A 22,475-nucleotide genomic window follows, 5' to 3' on the forward strand; every position below is an offset into this window, starting at 1 on the left:
CAGAATAAGAAAGAGGGCCTTTAATCCTGTACAGATTATTGTAATGCCTGGATACATTCTAGAGTATAACCGGCAGATATTAAAAAAATATTGGCAAACTGCCCTGAGAGGTGGGAGAAAGAATATGGAACTATTAAACTTACCATCAGGGAATCCCCTGATACTGTGTCAAACTTTAGGGACACCCAAATCTATAGGCCATGCCCTCGATCATGAGGTTTAGTCTTGTGAAGTTTATTTAGGTAACAGAGAAGCTTAGACTACCTAGAGGCATGACTAAGAGTTACTCCTGGAGGACCTCTTTTGTTGCTCAGATGTGGCCTCATGTTCTCTAAGCCCAACTCTGCAAGTGAAATCTTTGCCCTCCCCCCGCAATGGGACATGACATCTAGGGGTGAAAGTCTTCCTGGTGATGTGGGAAATGTCTCCCAGGGATGAATTCAGACCCGGCACCATGATATCAACAATTCCATCATGACCTAAAGGGGGAAATGAAGTATAACTAATAAAGTATCAGTGGCACAGAGAGTTCAAATAGAGTCAAGAGGCTACTCTAGAGGTTGCTTTCATGCAAGCTTCAGTTAGACCTTGCTACCTATCATAACCTGCCAACCTCCAACCAGGACCATTCCAGCCAATCCTAAAGAACACTTAGGGCAATATATAAGATTCTACAAGGGTTTCATGCACTAGAGTAACTTTCCAAAACCCTACAACCTCCAGATGGGTCCCTGGTCCAGGTAAGTCCTGAAACCTAACCCAGCCTCTCCAGAACATCAGATAGTTCCATCTCCCTACCCCATATTAGAGAGACTTCCAGTATGAAAAATTTAGAATTGCCATAGCCCAAGCACGCCTAAAGAGAGGGATGGAAAGATCAAAGTTGATGGTGTAGTTATACAGAGAAATAGGATTTAACAAATGAATATGAATGCTGAATCATTAAACTGGTATCTCCTTTAGTCTCCCGCATTTTAGAACAGCTAGAAGTAAAAATCTAAAATTGTGGCGTTGTAATCCATGTTAAACTTTGAAATATGTTCTACAACTAATTGTGGTGCTGCGCTTTGAAATTTATAGTTTTTTTGTACATATGCTATTGTTCTAGTTTGCTAGCTGCTAGAATGCAACACACCAGATCTGGATTGGCTTTTAATAAAAGGGGATTTATTTTGCTGGTTCTTCAGAGGAAAGGCAGTTAACTTTCCACTGAGGTTCTTTCTTACGTGGAAGGCACAAGATGGTCTCTGCTGGTTTTCTCTCCAGGCCCCTGGGTTCCAACAACTTTCCCCGGGGTGACTTCTTTCTGCATCTCCAAAGGCCTGGGCTGAGCTGCAATTGCTGAGATGAGGAATGCTGAGCTGCTTAGCTGTGCTTCGTTGTGATTTCTCATTTAAGCACCAGCCAATTAAGTCAAACGTCACTCATTGCAGCTCCTAGCTGACTGCAGATGTAATTAGCAACAGATGAGGTTCACGTACCGTTGGCTTATGTCCGCAGCAACAAGACTAGGTATGCTCACCTGGCCAAGCTGACAACTGAATCTAACTAACACAGCTATTTTTCACAAAAAAGGAGAAAAAAAGTCGACTGCAATGGTAAAAAAATATTTAAGCCTTCAAGTCTCCTATATTCTGGAGCAGCTAGAAGGAAAAATCTGAGAGGATCATAGGGCAGCCCATGACATCCTAATCTGTCCTATAACTAGTTGTTGAAGAGTGCTTTGAAAACTATTGTTTTTTATTTCTTTGCTTCTTATATATGTATATATATATAGTAAAAAAAAAAGTTTAAAAAAATCTAGTATTGATCTGTACAAATTGTTCTGATTTTATGTATTTTTCTTCCTTTAGACTGATTATTTGTTTCAGAATTTCAATGTGTAGCATAGAACACAATGGTGTTTTTGTAATGAAAGAATAAATGAACAATAATCTTCATTAAAAAAAAAAGTCTCTGGCTACTTCAGGTTTTAAGCTGTGCCTCCCTAACCTGAAACTATTCTATTTAAGGGTATTCCTTGACTTCTTCCCACCAACAGAAAGCATCTGTAGATGTTTAATTTCTTCACAGTTCCACTCTTGGTGAGAAACTGTTCAGGTCTAATGTATGAATTGCTAAGTGCTATTCCCTGAATATATTAATACTTGCTGGTTATTTCTCTTTTTCAAAGGATCCTCCTGGAGTATATTTTTGTGGGGAAGTTCAGGCTCTTGCAACGAAAGGTGGCTCGTACTTTTAGAAAGAGGTGTAAAATTAAGTCATTTCACCAATATCTCTTTAGATCACAATACAATCACCAGCTTGCTTGGCAGGTGAATGAAAGCGTGGCCATTAGACTAAAAGGGACTAGAGCACAGCAAGTCCACCATCCTGGGCAGTGCCACTTGCACACTCATCTCACCACTGTGCATGGGGGGAAATTGACATTACACTCTATTGTGTGGCATGGAAAGATGACAAGGGGCCTCTCACTTGCTTTAAGCTGCCAGAAAACAGTGGTGTGGTTCAAGTTTCAGTCTCAGAACTGTCAACAACCAAGGCCCAAACGCTTTCTGGGGGGCCAGTCTCCGGTTGCCACTGGTCCTACTGAACGTCACTAGGCAAGTGATTTTTACGAATGGAAACCACACTCTTTGCCCTGCATCATAATACTAATAGAAATACATGTGTATCTGAGATATTTAGCCTGTCCTTTAACTTGTTGACTCCCACAATTATCCCAGTGTGACTTCTCAGAAAGTTTTTTTTTCTCAGTCTTTTCTGAATCTTTACCCAAATTAATCAATATCACTGTCTATTTTAGAGTGACCATGATTGTTCACACATGCAAACTCATAATTGGACAAAGAGAGGATAAAGAAAGATAAGATAAAATTAGTTTCATTACTATAAGTTCAAACTATAAGTTCAATGAATTGTCATTGGCATCTGTGACTAGGGTAAATGTTCAGAACTTATACTCACAAGCTTCTGAACTTGGTGCCTTGCAGCCCATCAGTAACATGTCTGAGGCGCTTCTTGAAAGGAACTCAAATGTATCAAAAGGTGCTTAATTTTATCTATGGAAAAGTATGCAAGAAAAGGATAGCAATGATTGACTCTTGGGGAAAGGAACTGGGGTACCAGGAGTCATAACGTGCAATGAGAAAACTTGCTTTTTACAATGCATGTTTATATTTGCTATTTAATTTTTTTTCATTAAACCTATACACAAATAGGGAAAACATGATCTTTGAACTTGGGTTGCTAGAATTCATCCTCATCCCCACCACAATGTGAAAACGTAAAGAAAATTATAAATTTACATTACTTTAAAACTGCTTTTTAAAAAGGTACAGAAAGCTAAAGCTGGAAATTCCTCTCAATTTGGAAACTGTTGGATTAATCCCATCATTTTAGAGATGAAGATAAAGAAGATAGGTGCCCAAGCTCACACACCCAGTGAGTGGCAGAGCAAGGATCCATGCTTTGATGTTTAGTGAATGTTGACTGTGTGCCAGGCACATGGTAGGCCTGACACATAGGAGGTCCTTTTTCATTAACTCTGGTTTCCTGATTCCTGGCCCAGAGTTCATCCTGGGACACAAGATGCCAGTGACCAGTGAGCTGGTAGTAGCTGTGATATTTGGCCCCTGACTATGTCTCAATGATATGTACAACGAAGTCACAGAAATATAACCAGAAGTGATAATAATGAAGAGGTATGTAGATAGAAAAGTAGCCTGAAAGGAGATAAGAAAGACTCTAGAGTATCAACTCAAGAACTGGGGATAACTTAACTGGGAAGCAAATTTATTTGCTTAGAAGGGAGGTGGAAGAACCACTTCTCTCTGTTTTGTTCTGTCAAGGATTTCATTTCAGATCTGTTGCACAAATAGAAGTTGTACTTGGTTAGACACCAAACAAGACAGATGCAAACCAAAATTTCTAATATGTTCCATTGGTTTCAATTCTGAAGAAAAAAACAACAAAATGAATAAAGATTTTAATTAAAAAAAAAAAAATCAACTCAAGCCCACACAGGTGCTAGACAGTATACTCTGCATTTGTGCCAACATTTGGACCAACTTTTGGGGGGCAGGTCAACTCAACCCAAACTTAACTCAGAATGACTTCCTACTTTGCCCTTAAATGTGTTACCCAAGCCTCAGGAGAACGTCAGAAAATCTATACAAGGCCATCAGAGCTCACATTTCTCAACCGTGAACTTTCCTTTTATTCCAACTTGGGTCTCATCCCATTTTTACCCATTTCCCTCTTGTCTAGTGATTTAATGTAGTCTCAAGGCATAGATACAATACTCAGTAGCTATGTGGTTTATGAAAGCGTCAACTCCTGCCAATTTACTAGAGCTCATTTACTCAACTAGCAAGGACTTAAAGAAAGACTCCTCCCAAACAATTTATCAAACGGGCAGGTTAGAGACATATCAACCATACTGGAAAAAGGAGAGGGCTTTAGGGTATTTAATTTAGAAGGATTTAAGCAATTTCATTCCCATGTAATCCCTCTGTCTAAATAACAGGAAGTACTCAAACAGTAATAAACAATTTCAATGCAAAAATATACACCACCAAACTTGAATCATGGAAAATAGCAGTACTGAGCCAGAAACAACAACTCACATTAACTTTGATTCTGTATGCATATATTTTACGGAAATGGGAAAAGCCCATTTATCTGTTAGCTTAATTTATTAGGTATTGCTAGCATCCTAAATTAGTGAATGAAAACATGATAAAAAAAAAAAGAAGCCCAACACACAGAATTAAATTCTGGTTGGCCCACTTAATTTTCAACAAGTGGTGACCAATTGTGCCCTGGGATGCATACAGTTAGAACTCAGAGAACAGGGACCAGAGAAAAGAGCATGTGGTGAGTTAATTATGGAATAACAACATTTTAGAGCTATAAGGCACTAATTTTAAAGATGAGACGCCTAGTTGCAGATAAATAACCTGCCTAAGGCCATTGCTGCCAGGTGGTGGCAGGACCCAAACTAGAACCTAGCACATTCCTCTTTCTGCTGCATCATGCTGACTACTAACTTCCCTTTGGTAAGAGACTCTCCATACAATTTCAAAAAGCCTCCCTAATTAAGCAATTAACTTATATTATTCATTTCTTCAGATGGAAGATAAAATGATCAAAGAGATATATATCGCTCAAAGTATACAAGTTGAAAAACAAAGGATCTTAATGCGATAAAAGAAGGAAGGCAAAGTTTTCAATACAGAGGCTATTAAGGCTGCATCTCTTTGTAGAGAGATGAGAGGTTGTTTTAGATTGTAATCAGCTTCAGGACAGGGACATTGGGTCATCCATTTGGGTAGTCTCCAAATGGGAATAACATAAAAGCTTACACATGATAGAATTTCAGCAAACTATGTTGGCGAATCCACATGTCTATACCCTGGACAAGAGGAAAGGAGTTTGGTTCCCTTAGGCCAGCAATACAACTCTTTTGCTTCAGTTAAGTTCATTTTCTTTTCTCTGGTGATGGAAAACCTTTGGTCACTTTTTACACTGTAGTAACTTTTCATTTGTTTAGTGCATTGCTTCAGCCTTATTGTTTTCACCTGTAAAATGCTAACAGCCCCTACTTCATAGGTTTCTTAGAACAGTGACTGTTACATATGTGTTCAATTAGTGTTAGCAATAACATCTATTATTATTATGAGTATCATATTTTCCAAAAGTAATGGAAATGCAAGGATTACAAAAAGGATCTAGTACATCTTCTTACCTTCAATGTGGATGAAGGTACAGGTATTGTACTTATCCAGCACCTTTTTTTTTCTGAATTAAGTTCTATGTTTTAAAAGTGTAATGGAGAAAGTGTTAAACTAGCTTTCTTCACAATATTCCAACTCCCCCCCAAGTCTGTTTTTCTCTAGTAAAAGCCTCCACATGAAGAGTTCTCTTCCTGGTAATACAACTATGTTAAAAACATTTTCTCACAATTCTCATACTCTAAGTATGAGCCTGTTTACATACAGATGTTTGTGTGTTTCCTTTTTTTTAAGCCATTCTTCACAGCTGATTCAGGTGTAATTTGTAACCCTTAGAATAGTAAGCCTTGACATACTCATGCAAACCTAGGCACACTGAAAACAAATGTAATACAGAAATAGATCTTCAAAATTAATAAATTCAAAATTGATGTGCTAGAACGTCTTAAGAAGCCCTGTCCCTTCACATATTTCAAATAAAATGGTTTTTATAATAGTTCCATGGAGTCATTTTAATGACATAATTTGTTTTTCAGAGTTCTGAATTTAACCTCAACCAAACTTTGCCATATTGCTTCTAAAGATTTCTGTAAAAATATATAGGGTTTTAAAAGAAATACAAAAATTAAAAAATTAAAAATAAAACAAAGTAAATTAAAAACAAACCAAAAAAAATAGGGTTTTTTTCTTCAATGATTTTTTATTGAGATATAATCATCTAAAGGGTACAGCCAGTGGTTCATAGTATCATAAAGCTGTGCATTCATCATTACAATTGATTTGTGAACATTTTCATTACTCCAAAACCAATCAAAATAAGAAAACACAAAAAAAAGAACACCCAAAACATCTCAAAGCCCTTATATCCCCCTCTATTGTTTAATTATTTGTCTGTTTTTTTCTTACTCATCTGTTCATATTCTGGATAAAGGGGGTGTCAGTCACAAGGTTTTCATAATCACACAGTCACACCTTAAAAGCTCTATAGTTATCCAATCATCTTCAAGAATCAAGGCTATTGTATTATAGTTCAACAGTTTCAGGCATTTCTCTACGCCAATATGCCAAAACTGAAAAGGGATACGTATATAATGCATAAGAATAATCTCCAGAATGACCTCTTGACTCTATTTGAAAACTCTCAGCCATTGAAACTTTATTTTGTTTCATTTATCTTCCCTCTTTCAGTCAAGAAGCCTTTCTCATTCCCACAATGCCAGGGCCAGGCTCATCCCTGAGAGTCCTGTTCCACATTGCCAGGGAGGTTTATACCCCTAGGAGCCATGTCCTATGTAGGGGGGAGGGGAATGAATTTACATGCAGAGTTGGCTTAGAGAGAGAGACAGAGAGAGGCTGTATCTGAGCAACAAAAGAGGTTCTTTGGGGTTGATTCTTAGGTATAATTATGAGTAGGCGTAGCTTCTCGTTTGGAGAAATAAGTTTCATAAGAATGATCCCAAAGATTGAGGGTCTGTCTTATCAAATTGGCAGTCCCCAAAGTCTGCGAGAGTGCCAAGTCTTCCCCAGGTGGGGAAGTTTAATATTTCCACCTTTTTCCCCAGTCCCTCAAGGGGACTTTTGCAAATACTTTTTAATCTTCTGCCCAGTTCATAGCCACAGAACTCTAGCTCTGAGTCTCAGGTGTCAGGCAAAATGCCTGAAGTTCCAGGGAACAACCAGGTTATACACAAAGAACTCAGCATCTCAGAATTTAGAAATAACAGTTACAACTCCAGAATACATGTGACTGCTGTAAAACTTTACAATCTAGGAACCTTTACAAGAGGCCTTCACCTGATAACCTATGTTCTCAACTTCAGTTCTCAGAGTTTACACATTATACTTAGTCCAGATTAGTGAGGCATTATAGTATTTGTCTTTTTGCTTCTGGCTTATTTCATTCAAGTTACTGTCCTCAAAAAATTGTATAGGTTTATTGACACTGATGTTTCTTCTCCCCTCCTGCCCTCCTTGCAGTTATTGCATTCATTCTGTAAATATAAATTGAGCTTCCACCAGTGTAAGGCACAGTGCTTGGAACATGTGATCCATCCTTTCTCACCTTCCACCTTTCAAGGTCAACTGATCTTAGCTGCCCAATAGAGCCTCCTCATTTCACTTTCTCCAATAGTGTATAATGAAGGGAAAGGGTCAACAGTTTCAGCATCCTGGGAATCCCCCCTTCTTCGATTTGCACTTCTCAGCCCTGCAAATTCCCTGAAGCACACCTCACTCTCTGGCTAGGATTTCCCTGCCACCACCAAGCCTGCTTTCCAGGAGCATATGACATTCTAGAGTGGTTTTCCCTATTGCTAAAGCCCTCTCTTCCCTGTTCCATTAAAAAGGAAACAAGGAAAATTTTAAAAGGCACTTTCTAAGAAAATGAAGGAACAAAACAAAAACAATTAAAAAAATCAAAGTAAATAAAGAAGCTGAATTAAGAGAATATGGACGCAGATGATGGGTTGGCCCAGCTGCCTAAGCTTAAGGGCTCCACCTGGTTCTCGTTCTTTGCCATGACCCTTTCTGGCTTAATAACGATTACAGGTAAATGCCATGTGTCGATGTTTTACAATGTGTGAGCATCTTATATGCTTATCACATTTGATCCTCATAGAACCCCTATGAGGAAGGCATTATTATTATGCCTATTTTACAGATAAGAAAACAGAGGTCCCATGATTTGTCCAGGGATACAGGACTGATAACAGAAATCATCCCAACTTTGAAACCACATTTATGGTTTATGTTAAAATCTATGCTTTTAACAACAGGGCTCTATTTCTAGACCCAACCACTCAAGTGCCTCATGCATGGGAGAAATGAGTGGCAGAGCAATCAGATCTGATGGTATACTCTACAGGAAGAGATGGATCTTAGGAAAGACTGGGATGTATCCTCCAGCCTGTTCCATGTTTCCACTCTGCAGCCACCTGGAAAATTCTCCTAATCCTTCCTAATATCTTGCACTGCCATTGTCACTCTTGTGTTCCTTCTGAAAACTTGATACCTCTGGGCCCCGGACAGATGTGATCCATTTCTCTCCATCTTGTTTCACTTGCCTGAAACACCTTGACCAGCCAGTAATTAAGTTCCTCTCTACTATTGGGTGAAGCTCAGCCTCTTCGCCTGTGATTATGGCAAGTTCACAAATGGGACTGGTCTCAGTTGTGGCTCTACATTCCCACAGGTTTCATCACCCACAGCCAGCTACCTGTCTGCCTAATTCATGTCAACCAGGAGATCTTTTCCTTCCATTTCAAAGTCTCTTCTGGGCCACCTGTCACCTTTCTGAGAGTATGTAAATTCTTCTCACCCCTCTAAATTAGTCCAGTTCTCCAGAGGGTATTTATTTCTAGAGCTCTGTGACTACAGGTTTCTAACAGGAAATTATAGCAATTTGCATTTAAAGCAACATTACAACCTATAGTGAAAGGTGTGACCTGTGTGTGAGTGAGGAGTACTTTCAGAGTCTAAGGGTCCAGTCTAAAGGGTCATTCATGGGTACCCTTTCTGCCTTGCTCCTAGATTAGCCTGACCTGATGGGCAATATTTGGCTTTACCTATGCCACTTATTCTTTCAAAAATGCTTTCTGGTTTTTGCTAAAAAAAACATTCTAATTCTGTACATTGGCAACAAGCCTTGGTAACGAGCATGTTTTCCAAATAACTTGGCCAACTTCCTTTCTACTTCGTGGGCCACTCCTTGCTTCCATCCTGTTGTTCAAATATAAATAACTCTTGCTGTTTGTTTCATCATCTCTTTATGTTAAAATGTCATAGTTTGCATGATGCTCTATGGGAGAGGTGAAATTACAGGAAAAAAATTGGTTCCTTGGATTTTTTGGGTATAATTTGTATAATTTACCTGGACCTTGTCTAATTTATCCGATGGGCTTTGACTTCTTACTGTGTAGTTCAATAAGATCATCATGCTGATGTCTGATAAACCTGAAAGCTTTCTTAAGGAAGGTCAGGTTGACTGATCACCACAGCATTACTTCCTTGTAATTTTAATGAATTAGAAGGTCAGTTATTCTGGGATATTCCTGAGACACTGACACAACTCAGGTTTTCTATAGCCTGTGCTGAGGAAGAAGAGAACCATTCATGAGCCAATAACAAGAAAATAACTTTGAATCTTTGACCATTACTTTGGTCTCATCAAACTGTGCTATCATGGCCATGCACATGAGAATAGTTCTGTAGTTTTAAGGCTTAACAGGTCACCTTTAGAAGTAATTTTACTTGCTTCTAATGGATGAGAACTTCAGTAAAAATGTTAAATATGGCTCACTTATGTCCTATTGCTCCTGGGTTCTCATCTCCTGTGCTGGGGAAGATGTTAGGCATAAAGAAATTCACTAGAGTTGAGAGAGCACTTGGACCTATGTGTAAAGCTAGGGCAAAAGAAAGAAAAGCAGGACTATATAAGTAGAGAGAGATCACACAGAGGTCCCAGGATATAATCTGGATACACTTGGCTGCATCGGTACTATGCAACCCCCCACTCTCAACATTTATCCTAACTCCGATACCAAGGAGTCAAGGAAATATATCTGGTAGCTCAGCATTTGAGTTTACAGTCTGTCAACTCAGAGATTCCAGACAGTTGGTTGAGTTCATATTGGAGGTCTGAATGTGTTTCTAGACTCATCATTACAGCTGGGTAAGGGAGTGAATGTAATTTTAGAAACATGCCATATCAGAGTCTTGCTGCATTAAATTACCTCTTAAATGGGGTTCCTCATATTAGGCGTAGAATTAATTTAGCCAGTTGAAGACTGAGGCAATGTGGTTTAGGCCTTTCAATGGAAAATTAACCACTGTGTTTACTGTCAGGTTTGCCATTATACATGTCAATGGCAAAAACACAATTTTCCATGAAAAGTACAATATTTGCACATAACATCTGTACTTGAGATAACAGATCACAACTCAAGTATTTAAGAAAACTCAAAAAAGTGTCTTGAAATATGACAATTTTAGAATGTGATAAAAACTCTCTAAAAGACTCTCCACTTAGCCAACTTGTCATATAAATTAGGCTTTGACCCCATTACTGAATCTCATTGGGAATCTGAGCTTTTGGTCTACTTCCCTTTTCCAAGGGACAAATGTTGACGTATTATCTCAACAGTCAGATCTAACATAACATTACCACTATTTATCAAGAAGAGATTCTTTCAAAGTTAACAGTTGTTGGCACAGAGTAGGAACTCAGTAAATGTCTTCTAAGTGAATAATGAGCTCCTTGCTTCTTAATGTTAAAAATACAGGAATTTACAATCTGGTCATATAGGAGTCAACAGGAAGAGCATTTATTGGCAGATAACCTTACATCATCTAGACAGTTTCTATCCTCGGATGGATGTCAGGTTTGATGGGTAAGGGAAAGCAAAGAGCGGAGAGCATAGGAACATGTCTTAAAATTTGGTAGCCAAACTGCTATGGAGCCATTTAACCATAATTCTCAACTCAACTGAGCAATAGAACTTTGTTTTGTTTTAAGTTATATCTGAAGCAGGCTGTAGCATTCATTAGACTTCCCGCAGGTTTGGTGGACATAGATTTAGAATTGCGCATTTCCTGGCATGAGAGAGGTTAACTTTCCCAGGAGGGAGAGCCATCAGTAATGGTGCCCCAATCTGTGCCTCACAGGAGGCGTCTTTGCATGACCAAGCATCTCAGAGGGCCAGTTGGAGAGTGCAATGTTTGACCTCTAGTCTCTGCAATGAGTTTTTCAATGAAATTATCTTTTTTGGGCTTTTTGTGGCTTAATTCCATCAGTCTACAGAATTATTAAATAATCAGGTAAGGAAAGTTTCCAAAGAAATAAATATTTAAAAAAAACCTTGACCTGGCTCATCTTGAAACTTAGTAAATTAACTGTATAATGAAAACTCTGTCCCTAATCCATAAGTACAGAAACAGAAGCTGCCTCAGCCAAACCATGAAGCAGGGTTCTGTTTTTTATCAAGGTGAAGCTCCAGCTCCAATCCAAAAAAAGCTAGAATGCTTTGTATTTCAGCTTTTGCAATGTGCAATTACTAAACAAGAAGATGCCTGCGGCTCAAAAATCCAGGACAGCATTACTCTTCTGCCTTCAGGAGACAGCCGTTAAGAAGTGCTACATCTCTCTTCATAAAACTCAGACATTAATTATGTATCAAGCAGCAATCCAAGGCCATTCCATATATGGCTACTCCAATAATGACACTTAGCTTGGGGAAAGGCAAAACCTGGTGCAGTTACATTGCTAAGAAAAAGGCAGCTGAAGTTTCATCAGCCACGGAAAACTTTTGTACTAGAAACCTCTAGAAAGTCTTTTTGTGAAGGAACCCAACACAAGCCTCTCAATTCTTCCCGGCATCACTTTTAATTATAAGCAACACATGACTGACATTCATTTGTCCAAATGATTCTTGGTGAGTTGGGAACTGAGGGGGAAGGAAATAACTGCTGTTTATTAGTCAGAGAGCTAAAAAAAAAAAAGTAGCGCACACAGTAGGCACTAATAGATGTGTGTTCCCGGCACTAAAAACAAAATAACCAATAAAAAAAGCTTACACATGATTAAGTGTGTGTGTGGGCTGAGCATTCTAAGCAGAAAAATGGGGGAAAAAAATCCCAGTAAACATTCATAGTCATTTAAATTAAGAGGACTTACTGTGGAAAGAGCCCTGACATTTTGTTTTTTTCATATCTTGTTTGTCAGCTTCCTAAGAAGGTAAGATTTGGTCATCAATCTTATTGTCAAGTACAGTTATAAAAAATGCTGCTTTCATATATCATAGGAGTGAAGGAGGGGAAACAAGAGTTTGTTTCTGTGAGAGAAAAACTCCAAGCGCTTTCCTTTCCCTCTCCCTGTTGAAACAATCTTAGCTACTTTTTCTCTAACATAGAAACGCTCAGGCCTTACCAGGATCATGTGACCTGTGGAGATGTCCATGTTGGATTGGACCGGCTCCTCAGACCAGGACGAGGTGCTGCTCCGGGCAGAAGGGCTGGGCATGGGTCCATCACTGAACTGTGAGGAGACACTGTTGATGCGGGAAGTGTGCAGAGGCTCCGGGCGGTCAGCTGACCGGACAGCCATGCGCTGCCGGCACAACTCCTAGAAAACAGGGAGGAATTGGGGCATTACTGGCTATCAGCAGAGGGAGAGCTTAGCAGGACGAGGCGCTCCCAGCTCCGGCCTGGTATTGCCTTGCTCCTCTTCTCACCCAGCTGCTAGTCCTCAGATCTAAGGTTCTGACAGGTGAGTCTTCACCAGCTGTTCTGACCATCAGAGAGTCCTGGGATTTGTGAGTCAACACACTCCATTAATATTTTGAGTCAACAACTTGATGCCAGACACTGTGTACTGTAGGCATTTTCATATTCACACAGCTAAATAGTCTGACTAAGGAACAAGAGTGAGAAATTATAGCTGCCCTTGTTTTCTGGAAAACTGGCAAATAATACGAATAGTGGCAGATTCTGAGAATAAATGAACCTACATACACAGAAAAAATGCATAGATTCCACTCCTCCCCCGCCCCCAAAACAAATGTATACATTCCACTCCCCTCCTGCCCCCAAAAAGGGCCACTGGGTACTACTCTGCAAACTTAACTAATTTTACAATAATGCAACACTTAGACTATCTTAGGTATCTTTCTCATTAAGGTATAGTTAGAATGAAAGGAAGGGTGGTTTACACTGTGGACTGTAATATAGAATTTGGTACCATAAAAGGGGGTGTTTTGTTTTGTTTTGTTTTAATGACCTAAATACCCTCTCTTCCCGAAAGAATATCCAAACTGATAAAAGCTCATACAGCAGTGGGTAATAAGACCCACACATAAAAAGTGAAATGTATGATAATTCTTGGGGATTGAATCATGTAACCCACAAAAGGCATGTTCTGCTCCTAACCTCTGGTCCTGTGGGTGTAAACCCATTTGTAAATAGGGCCTCTGAAGATATTATTACTAGTTAAGGTGTAAGCAGACTGAATGAGGGTGGACCTCAATTCCATACGGCTTGCATGCAAAGGAAATCGGACATGGAGGAGACGGACACAGAGGGAAGCCAAAGTCAGGGGAAACCCGTTAGAGAAAGGAGGAAAGGACATCACCATACGATGGGAAAGCCAAGCAGCCCAAGGATTGCCAGCCTGTCAGAAAACTACCGACCCCAGAAGGAAGCAATCCTTTCAACCGCTGAAACTGAGACAATAAATTCCCATTGTTTAAGCAAGCCCACTGTATGGTATTTGTCATTGTGGCCTGGAAACTAAGATAGTAATAGAAAATGGTTTGCCTTTCTGAGTGCACTACCAAAGACAAATGTTTCTAGCTTAAAAGAAAAATTTCAATGTAACAGCCTAGCTAAACTCTAAGTAGATCATTCCAGTGTCTTTGTACTTTATTATCCAAGGTAACATTTAAATTACCATAAAACAAATCTTCAACAGGTGCCAATCGTCCACAAATGAATGCAAAATGTTTCTGCAGCCTGGTAAAGCCAGGTAGCTTACCCGGTTTAGAGTTACCATGCATTGGCATAGCTGCACATTAGCTCTACTGTGCATATTTAGCCTGGAGGCTCAACATCACTTCTGGCTAACAAAATATCATTTGGGAAGTATTCTAAAAGTAACAATATGATGAACGCCATCCTTTTGCCCAGTGAAAATAGAACTGTTACCTGAACCATCAAATTAAAGTGAAATCAAGAAAAAGTACACAAGAGAATCTGAGTCAAACAGAAGATTTAAAAATGCATTCATCGGGGGAAAAAAAGGTTTTGAGAATTACACAAGTCACGTGTGCTCCCTCTCCTTTTCATTTTGGTGGCAGGGCTCCTGGCACCAGGAGGAGGTCACACCACCCACCTGCTCCCGACTGGCAGTATATATCAAAGGCTCTCTTAGCACCCCAAGGCAACAGCTAAAGATCACGAAGCACTCATATGTTTTCATTCTCCTTATCACCATGGGCTGCCATTTTCCTTTGCATTAAAGATCTTCGTAGAGCCAGCTGACACCAACTAGAAAATTTTCCTCTCAACTCAGCTCTCTATGGGAGATACAACACGTGTTCCTGAGCTCTCTTCTCCAGTTTCATTAATAAGCACTGCCACACACGGGTTCTTTGAGAAGGGAGCCCCTTCTGGGGCTGGCATCCTACATGAGCCAGCAGCCGCATCAGAGCAACTGGCTACAAGGAAGATTATTGTGGGCACACGGGAGGAGACAGACAAAGAAGGAAAAAGGTGAACTTCTGAGAAAGTTCACACTGTGAGGAAAAAAAAGGTCCTAATGAAAGTGGAAAATAAAGAAAAGAGAAAACTATGACTGCTTCGCTATTTCCTTCTTGCCCATATATTTTCAAGTGCTCAGTAGCTTATTGATAGTCTTTAAACAATGAGTTTAAGAGAAATTGGCACAAGTTTTCTCAGAATCTTAAAAGAAAAGAAAACAAACAAACAAAAAGAATACTAGAAACAAGTGATACTTCTAATAAGGTAGAACTAGATAACACAAGTAACCAACCCAAGTACATATCCCATTCATTTCTCATTTATTCACATGAACATTACTTGACTTTGGAAAAAAGCTTCTGCAGGAACTTCTATGACCTAATAATAATAATTTATCTAGAAAAATAATAAGGCCAACCAAAGCATAAGACAACCAAGTAGAACCAAGAGAACTCAAAAAATGCATTCCAAGAATGAAACACTTTAGGGAAGAAGATTTTAAATGTTTGAGATATATTCATACAAAAAATCAAGCTAGTTAGGCGTTTAGCTTATGAACATGTCATTGATGAAAGAATTACAATAATATCTGAATTTCTGTTCTTCCCTCAATTAGCCATGGAGAGTAAAGCACACCAATTTTGGGATTACATACAGATTCCATCCAGAAATAGACCTGGCTTTGGGTTCTGGCATTACCACAAACTTAGTTTACCATGTGAAATTGGTAAATCATCTAAGGTCTCTAAGCCTAACTTTCTCACTGCAAAAATGGAAGTAATAACACAGTTTTGTGAGGGTTAGAAGAGTACATGTATGTAAAATGCATAGTGCCTGACAGAGAAAAAGCCCTCAAATATTAACCAGCAAACCAGTAGTAAAAATAAATGCAATGAACATTAAAACAATTCTCTAAACGAGGACAAAATTCTAGGGGGGTTGGCAAATTCAAAGATATTTTTGAAGAAATCACAGAATTTTAAAGTTAGGATTTTAGAGCCAAGAGATCATCTTTCACACCTCCTTGTTTTATAGATGATTTACAGGTTGATTTAGAGACTTGCCAAAGATAAAACAATTATTTAGGAGGAGTCCTGGGGCTGGAATGGCTGACTCACGGCCCAGTTCTCTTTCCATTGCCACTACTCAGTGTTCATTCTCCTTTTAGATCTTCATCCAAAAAAATAGCCGAGATAAAAATCCAAGAAAAATTGGTTCCTCACCTTAAACCCAACAGCAATGAACATTTAACACTGGATACGTTGATTAGTGAAAGGAAGCCCCCAAAAGAGGTGCTGGGGACATTAAGAGCTGGGCAATCAGAAGGGTTAGTAAAACATTCGGTGATTGTTCTTTGCCTATACAGAGCAGGAGAAGTTGCAGGAGGAGACATGTATTTAAAAAGTAAAGCGACTCACTCCCCAGTGGTAATTTCTCTTTGTGACTTTCACTGCATGCTTTTCTATACAATAAAATTGTGTGCCATCTGGCTAAGGTGGGGCATTTAATTATGTACTGACTGCTATCAAGTTTCTATATAAAAGACAACCAAGACGGCCAATATCTGAGAGGTGATGAAGTCAGGATTTCTCTATAGGAAGGGATTTAGGTTGGTAGAGGAGACTGGGGGGTTGGGCTGCTGGGGATTACTGGGCACTAAAGCCCCTTCATATAGCCATTGCATATGAGGGGTAAACTCAGGAACATGACAAGTTCCTATTTCCACAAGTTTTATAAACTCCAATCCTGATTTAAGTTGATAGACAGAAAAGCCACATACCCAAAATACACTAGCTAGGCTACACAGAGCTGTACCCTATGTTCCAGGCTTTCCTTGAAGGCTATTGGGGATATCAGCCATGTAAGAGATTCCTTGCACCTGAACACAGGTTCAGTGTCGGAGACCCAGGTTCGCTTCCTGGTGCCTGCCCATGCAAAAAACAAACAAACAAAAACCCTGAACCTGAAGACATGGACAACTAGGTTATTGTCCTTGTTGACATACCCAGGATAGATTATTCCTAGAAACTAGGACCCAGAAAAAAATTTGTTTCTCCAGAGGAACTTATATGAGAACTGTAAAACATACTTAATTTTGCTTCTTTTTCTTGGTTTCCAGAAACTCCTTCATTCATTCATAGCAGCAGGAGCTGGAAAGCCTAATTCCAAATCCTGGCTTCAGCACTTAACTAACCTCTCTGTGCTTCAGTTTCATCATCTGTGAAGTGGTAATAATAATAATATCAACTTCACAGAGTTGTTGTGATGATTAAATAAGGTAATATGCTTAGAATGAGAATTCAGAACTGTGCCTGGCACACAGTAAGTTATTATTAGCTTTTATAATTATTTTTATTGATTGTTGGGGATTGAATCATGCCTCCATAAAGACCTGTTCAAGTCTTCATCTGCATTCCTGTAGGTAAACAGGACTATCTGTAACTAGAACCTTTGAAGATGTTATTACTAGTTAAGGTATGGACTCATTTGTGAATAGGATCTTCGAAGATCCTATTTAGATGAGGCCAAATTGAATCAGAGTGGGACTTAATCTATCTGACTTAACCTATATGAAGTTAGTAGAATCCATGAGTCAGAGAAAGCCGTAAGAGGAGACCAAGGAGACAGATCATTATGTGATAGAAGCATAAATGCGAGCCAAGGATTGAGGCAAGCTAGCACAAGAATGTTACAGATTCCGGGAGAAAGAATGGACTAATGAGACCTTGATTTTGGACTTCTAGCCTCCCAAACGATGAGATAATAAATTCCTGTCCTTTAAGCCAACCCATTGTGTGATATTTGTCACAGCAGTCCTGGCCACATGGATTTAGCCAACATTTATTTTTCTGGCACCTACTATGTCTCAAACACCATGCTAGATGCAAGAATTCTGCGTTGAATAAGACTAGTAGAGACCCAGAATTTCCAGGTCTCACAGTCCAACAGGAAGTTGGGCATTAATAATAACAAGAAATGATGATTACAGAATGTGCTAAATGTTTTTCTGGGAAGGAAGTGCAGGTTGCTGTGGAGCTGAATAGGAGGGGAGTTTCTTCTGAACTAAAGGTCAGGGAAGGCCGTGGTGAACTAAAGTCTCAAAGAGGGTAGCCAGGTGAAAGAATTCTGTTGATGGAAGGACTGACCTATACAAAGATTTGAAGGTGAAAGAAAGTGTGGGGCCTGGAGGAGCAAAAGAAATTCAGAATGGATGAAGATCTAATATAGGAGAAAGAAGAGTGAAAAACAGTTCTGTCCATATGATCCCAGATTATATTACTGGTAATATTCTCTTTTTGAAGTCTTCATTTTAATTGCTTTAATTAAGGTATGCTTTTATGGTAATCTTACTTTTTTGGAAATGCGATGTGGAAAGCTAGTTCATCTACCTAATTGGAAATAATGCTATCAATGATGTGACTGCATGCATAGGAGCATCTGAAAGCTATATTGATGGGCTTTGAATAAGTTCAAAGTATTTGTTCACTATAACCATTATGACCAAGCTCTTGCTAAATCAGCATGGTCTTGTGACTGAAGTTTTCATGGGACCAACTCAAGAGCCCATTGCTTCAAAGTGCATCTAAGAGCATTCATAAAACATTTGCTTTGCCTTGTGTTGTCTGGCAGAAAGCTACCTTTTGGAATCTAAGGTCCAACATCATACCATAACAATGATGCGGGAACAACAAGATTAGGGGTCTATTTTTGCCTCTGCCACAGTAGGTGACTTGTCTTCCCAAGCTGAGGCATAAGAAAAAATAATATAATATACCCACATTATATGGTTTTTGCATGAGTAGTATACAAATATAAATAGAGGAGATATAATAATGAAGAAAGTTATCATTGGTTTCAGAATAATGGGTTTAGCTGAGAACTACCAAATGCATGTTCCTTGGCACATAAGGCAGCAAACCCCAACTTCTGTTACCTTTGACGATAAATACAAATAAGGCTATACTGGTTTGTGACAAAAACAGAGATGACTCAGAAGTTGTTTCATTTGAAATAATCCAGTCTGATGAACATATCAGGAATGTAGACATATGAGTTCCACTGCTAATAAAGATAAAAGGGCATCAGGGAATTTAACCGATGGTATCTTTTGATCACAGCTTGTTCTTCCATTTACTAAGTGGAGTCCCTTCACCAGGGTGTGGCCATCTGTGTACCTTCCTTTCTGGGACACTGAGCTATCAGCTCCCTCACATTTGGAACCTGCATCTCATTCTCTACCCCTACTCCCATGTCACTCTTTGATACATTCATAGGGAAGCTCCAGATGTCAGGAGAGAGACAGGGAAAAAAGGAAAGGGACTCTATCCAATGCCCTCTTTGCTTATTGAAGAAATCTGTTAGGGACATCACCATATGGTCTTTTTAATTAGTGCTTTAAGTTGATTACAGTTTGTAAATTAATAGCAGAAATTCTGTATTCCACCCATTCTCTGGACTATTATTTTACAATTTTCCCAAGAAAAACAAACCTTTTTTTAAAAGCACAGGGAAGAAAATTATAGAATACTACACTGAATGATGGTCTACCTTGGGTCAAAGAGACTAAACGGTTTTATTTTTAAATCCCTCCTAGGTTTATGATTCTGTGAAAATATTTCAGTGCTGCTTTATGCAGATCTAGACCTCTAAACAAAGATGCAAGCCTTGAGCTTATTAGAGATGCTATTGCTTATATGTTTTTTCTCCCGAGATTACAAAACTATTGCTTGCAGTCTCAGCGTGGGGCTACATTCTTCATTCTAAAAGTATCATCTATACCTAAAAAAAGCAATCACAATCCACACAATGACAAATGAAGGCATGATCCTACTGACCCTTTAGGCAATGATCTAATGGATGGGTTGGGCATAAACATTTATTTAAAATGTAATTTGAAGTTTACAACATTAGTTCCCATTACATGGGAATTGCTATCAGACCAAAGCACTTCCTCTGCTTTTATTGTCCTACATTTATTATCAAACTTATATGGAGGGCACATGTAGGATATAATAGAAAACTCATATCAGTAAGTGACAAAAACTGCCATAGACAAGATAAATATTCTGTAAATAATATTCTGTTAAATGAGTTGAAAATATGGAACTGTGATCATCTATGGAGAGCATTTTATTTGAGCAAAAAATAATTGATACTGCCAAATAAATTATGTAAGCATGCTCCAAAAGAAATCTAGAGACTAGTCCAATTATGTTTTAAAATATTCCTAATTTATAATTCTGGCAGCCAGCAAAAAGGGCAAAATCAATACCCGGAACAAAAATCCCCTTCTTAAGATGATAAATACCCTAAAATGAAAATTTGTATGGCGCGCAGGCCTATCAAAGTCATTAACTAACAAAGATGGAAAAATCATAAAAAATCACCGCATCTTTCAACTTTACAAATCCATGACTCTTCAACAGGGTCCCAGAGGATTTCCTAGGCGCATCCTTTGTTGGCACAGAAAAGGGTTTTGGTAAATATATCTTCACTTGGCCACAGAAAAAGATCCAGTATCTTCTAGCCCCTTTCACTTAAAAAAAAAATCTATATTTAAGATCCAGATTTACTCCAACTTAATAAAAAAATTATTGTATTATGATCTGGTATAACACAACTTTAATAAAAGTGGTCAGAGCATTTAACTCAATGTCTTTGAGCTTATAAAGAAAATTATGATTTTGTATACTAATTAATATGACTCCGTAACCAATAGGTAATAGATTATGAAGAAAGATAGATTGAAGTAAATGTATCTCTGACCACAGATACTAGGTTGGGTGTCAACTAGGAATCCCCATCATTCCTTTTGAAAGGCTCTTTCCCCATGGTCCATTCTCTGCCCACTTATGCAGGATCAGAAAGGAACGAACTTCTGTGATACAGATTTCACTCTGTGATGTTTCAATTTCAAACACTCAGTGTGTCCCTATCACAAAACTGTGGGAGGATTTACTATGCTTGTACTCAGTACATTATTTCATGAAAAGGAAACCTGCATCACTCACACCACTAGTTTCTTATCATAGTTTCTATTCTTTATCAGCAAAGAACAAGCCAGTATATGTGAGAATTAAAGAAAAAAAAACACACAAAAACCAAAACACTCCAGATAACAAAAGAGGAAATCACTTATTTTGAACCATGTTCCTTTGTATTTTCAGGAGGCCAGTCTCTGGAGAATGGATTTCATGTCTTTTTGTAAAGGTCAGCTCATCTGAATGCATCAACTTCTTTTGGAATTTTAGCTGTCTTGGTTCTCTTGGGTATATGAAAAAAAATTATTTCAATGATTTAGTTTCAATTTTCTAATGAGAAAGATACATATACAGTGATAGGCTGATGGTAGGATTTTGCAAATGTTCTCCACAATAATTGCCATCAATGATTATAATGTGCCTGTATTCTTGGGGAGCAATATTCCAGAGCCATTGGTGTCTTAGAGAAAAATCCCATAGTAGAAAACGAAATCCATTATGGTTGAGAAAATTTAGGCCTAAGATAGATCCAAGATACACACAATGTGGCAGTGTAATATAGTAGTTGAGGGCATGGGTTCCAGAATGAGGATGCCTAGGTGTGAATTCCAATTCTGCCACTTTTCAGCTGTGTGACTTTGAACAAATTGCTTAATCTCTCTGTGTCACAGTTTCATATATGTAAAATGGGGATAATAATAGAACTACTTCAGAGAGGTGTTGGAAGGATTCTAAGAGTTAATGCATGTGAAACACTTAGAACAGTGCTTGGTACAAATTAAATATTCAATAATGTTAGCACTTTTTTTTATGTCAGCTCCTCAGGAGTACCTTGCCTAGCCTAGCTCCCTTACTTGGAGGTAAGGAAACTGGGACCCAGGAAAGGTTATGCAGCTAGCAGGTGGAAGTCAGATACCTGATTTACTCCTCCTCTTATGACAGCCACCTAAAATGCCCAGATGCACATACTGTGATAATTGTCATCCTACAGAATTGATGGTTTTAAGGTGCATGCAAAACAAAGTTTATGATTTTGCAAGGAGAATCTCTCCCCTACCCTTCTTTACCCAGGAGAAACCTGAGTGATTCAGTTTTTGAAAAGAAAAGAACAGCATTCCCCACAGTACCCCTAAATTTAAATGCTCAAGCACAAAATAACCAAACACATGAAGCTTGTTTGCTACACTATTTTAAAATATCCAAATGGTACATCGTTTGTCAAAAAAGGTAAAACACAGAGTCCTACACCGAGGCATGCAAATGCTCCATGAAGACAGTGTGAAAAATAGATTTTTGCACAGCTTGGTGCTATCTTCAGTACTTCCAAAGCCAACTGGAACAATGAGTGTTATTGAGCCCAGGAACACACAGGAGCCCCAAAACCAGTCACACAGAGAGACCAACCCCAGAGAGCACCTGCCCATGACAAACGGACTATCTTACATCTGCATCTCATTCCCGAGATCCCACCCGTCTTGGTACAGCAGGATAGCCAGTAAGTCCCTATAAA

At 38.8% G+C, this 22,475-nt stretch overlaps 1 protein-coding gene across 2 annotated transcripts in view; it reads right to left on the minus strand.

Moving 5' to 3' along the window:
- PTPRN2 (protein tyrosine phosphatase receptor type N2) overlaps positions 1 to 22,475 on the minus strand; it is a 1,272,212-nt gene that overhangs the window by 105,971 nt on the left and 1,143,766 nt on the right. For both annotated transcript variants that reach the window (XM_077151559.1, XM_077151568.1), the window contains one exon: positions 12,658 to 12,852. In XM_077151559.1, the coding sequence (XP_077007674.1) occupies positions 12,658 to 12,852 (195 nt within the window). The remainder of the gene's footprint in view (positions 1 to 12,657; positions 12,853 to 22,475) is intronic.

The sequence above is a fragment of the Tamandua tetradactyla genome, chromosome 1 (assembly GCF_023851605.1).
Source record: "Tamandua tetradactyla isolate mTamTet1 chromosome 1, mTamTet1.pri, whole genome shotgun sequence".
Lineage (NCBI taxonomy): Eukaryota > Metazoa > Chordata > Mammalia > Pilosa > Myrmecophagidae > Tamandua > Tamandua tetradactyla.